The sequence below is a fragment of the Otolemur garnettii genome, unplaced genomic scaffold (genome assembly GCF_000181295.1).
Source record: "Otolemur garnettii isolate 467f Iridium unplaced genomic scaffold, OtoGar3 scaffold00067, whole genome shotgun sequence".
Lineage (NCBI taxonomy): Eukaryota > Metazoa > Chordata > Mammalia > Primates > Galagidae > Otolemur > Otolemur garnettii.
Genome location: NW_003852462.1, coordinates 6,080,812 through 6,083,721, shown reverse-complemented (window position 1 = coordinate 6,083,721; position 2,910 = coordinate 6,080,812). Strand labels below are relative to the sequence as shown.

The 2,910-nt window shown below is 47.2% G+C and overlaps 1 protein-coding gene across 1 annotated transcript in view; it reads right to left on the bottom strand.

Annotated features, from left to right (window-relative positions):
- Positions 1-251: 251 nt before the first annotated feature.
- The window catches only part of CA6 (carbonic anhydrase 6), an 18,108-nt gene continuing 15,449 nt past the window's right edge, over positions 252-2,910 (bottom strand). The window contains exons 7-8 of the mRNA XM_012807244.2: positions 2,215-2,338; positions 252-358 (exon numbers count right to left, since the gene is read on the bottom strand). Coding sequence (XP_012662698.2) covers positions 252-358; positions 2,215-2,338 — 231 coding nt within the window. The remainder of the gene's footprint in view (positions 359-2,214; positions 2,339-2,910) is intronic.

Below are 2,910 nucleotides of genomic sequence, written 5' to 3'. Positions count from 1 at the left end.
GGGGGATAAGCAGGGCTCCCTCTCGCTTCAATTTCTATCCAGTTTCCATTGGTGACGTTCAACTCCAGTCTCTTCTCACACACTTAAACCATCTCACTTGGGGGATGACGGTTTCTCCTATTTTAATCAGATATTCAATAGCTGCCGCTAGGGGGCTGATGCAAGGGGGGGACACACGTTCCTCCTCCTGGCGGGGCAAGGTGTGGCTGCGTGGGCGGCTTCCTCTGCCGCAGGCTCCGGCTTGAAGCTAGTTAATAATAGTATACTCTCCTAACTTTCTTCTTCTTTTTATTACATTTTTTTATGGACTGGAGGTCTTTGTCGATCTTGCTTAGGTAAGACTGCAGCTGGGCACACTCTGTAAAAAGAAGGTTCATTTGGAAAAGGTCAAACGTTGGAGGGTCCTCATGAAAACCAAGGAGATGGCACAGCCAGACACCATGCCCCACTTTGAATTTATGGGAAGAATTCTTAATTCCTCAGAACCCCCTCCCTCTTTCCATTCCATTGGCTTCAGGCATCTTCACTGAGTCTGAATTTGGGCTTGTAGCTTCCAGAATCCAAGGGGTGGTGTGCTGAAGAGGGTTGTACCCTTGGACCTGGGTCTCTCAGAGGGTCTAGAGGTGTTCCCTAATAAGTAGAATGCAAGAGGTCTGCATTTGGCTATTGCCTTGTTTTGTAACTCACCTCAGTTCCTTAGGTCATCTTTCATTGATGGGGGTGGAGTTCTAGCCACCAGAGTTTCACCCAGTGGGGGTGGAGTTCTACCTACTATATAGCTGGGGTAGATACAATCACTGCTACACAGAAATCTGGGCCTGCAAGAAGGTGGGGCAAGAGGATGCCTACTTCTCTGTTCTATTATCAGCAAAGGGAGGCCACAATTCAGATCCCTTGGTCAGGGGCAGGGGAAGAAGCCCTCTTACTATCTTCTGGGAGTATAAGTAGTGACCCTCAAGAGCAAGTTTCAGAAGGGAGGGCCACAGTGGCTCACAGGCACATTGCCATGTGGGGCCTAGAGCCCACGTCTAGGAGTTCAGAGCTCCCACACCAGGACAAAGGGGAAGTGACCCCCCAGTGGAAAAGCATTTAAGAGGAGGAATGTGGGAAACCATCCAGTTCATTGGTGCCTGTTGCAAGAATAGTGTAGAATTTTATTTAGGAACAACACAAAATTTAGAATGAGGAGACAGATCAGTGTAAGAAGACATCACCTTTGGAAAAAGGAATCGTTGCTGCTAATATCATATATAGTAGAATATGGGGAAATGATGATTATGGCTGACATTGGTTAGCTGATAAAAGTGAACAGGAAGGAAAAATGGGGAGAAAATCACAATAAGCCTTCCTTGGGGAAGGGGGGAAGGGGGGAATGGAAATTCGTCTACCTCCTTGCAAGGTCTTTTGCTGTATGAAAGACACACATTAAGGTAGAGTGATATGGAGTGGGCAACACCGATTGGAGAACAAGTCCGTTGTATCAGGGGATGGCACCAGGAAAGTGGAATAGCAGTAATTTTGCAAAGGCAAGGGATTTAGGGAATAGACATCGATAGTGCACCACAACTTTACATAGGAGCCGATAAAATAAAGAAGGGAAGGTTGAGGAATATTTACATTTTTTCAAACCCAGAGATGAGGCGTGCCAGGAACAGAGGAGGGGGATGACCTAATGAATCAGAGGGTCCAATGAAGGCTGGACCACCCGTGCTACTTCCAGGACCCTCGTGTCTGGGGCTCAATCCTCAGGCAGATGTAGTAAGCAATGTGTGGCCTAGTGAACTCTGAGAGGACGCACAGGAGGATCTGGAGATGGGTTTGTAACACAGACCAAGATAAAGTGCATAGGAAGTCATTAGAGTTGGGTTTCGTGAGGGCAACTTCAACCTGCATTCTTGCAAGAGCACCTGGATGTTGTCATCCCCATCCTCCTCCTGTCTCTAACCAAGAGAGAGACCTCCAGGGGAGGTCATACACCACATAGTGGTCCGTCCTTGTCTCCTCTGCTTCGCTCACTGGCCTCACTGCCTGGACTAGGAAGATGAGTCTTTGCCCTCTGCCCAAGCCCCATCTGTCCAGGGTAGGCCCATCTGGGCCTCTTGATATTTAGATGACTCTCCTTCGCTTACTATCACCAGAAGAGATGGGTCCACCCAGGTATTTTGCAAGTTTTTGTAAAACTGCAAAATGCAAACTAGAGTGGATCTCACTCACCCTGATTAGGGAGGTGCAGGAAGTTGGCTTCCACGACTCTGTCGTTTAGGGGCTGGGTCCTGCGATAATCGTTGCGGATGGTCTTGTTACGGTGATCCAATAAGGAACTTTCTAGCTTCAAAATCTGTGGATGACAGGAGTTACAGAGGTGAAGAGGCACTGGATAAATTAAAACGTCAATGATGAATGGACTATGCGTTGGATTTATAAAACCCTAATAAAGTAAGATGTCAAGTCCAGAGGTGGTTCTGGGTACTACGATGTGCCAGGCATTATTCCAGAACTCATCTTCCCGTTCGTTCTTCTGAGAGAGGATACCTGGAAAAAGTAAGGTCTAAGAGAACAGAGGTCTTCCCAAGGAGACCCCAAGGATACACCTGCAAGGTCCTCCCCAAGGTGACTTAGCTCTTAGGAATCTGTAGAAACTTAACTTCTTGGGACCTGGAAACTAATGTTTGCTTCCACTTCTGTAAAAGCCCACAGTTCTGTAAAAGCTGGAGCCAACTTCTCCAGCTTGATTCAAAATGACCAATGAGAAAGGTGTCCGTGGGCTGGACCTTTTTTGACTGGGGATAAAAGGAAGCTTGAGCCAGTCAAAGAGCGTGGCCATTTTGAATCCTTCTGTGCAGTCACTCGGCCCACTGAAGCCTGGCTGAAATAAAGCCCTTCCTCTTTTCTTTTTTTTTTTTTTTTTTT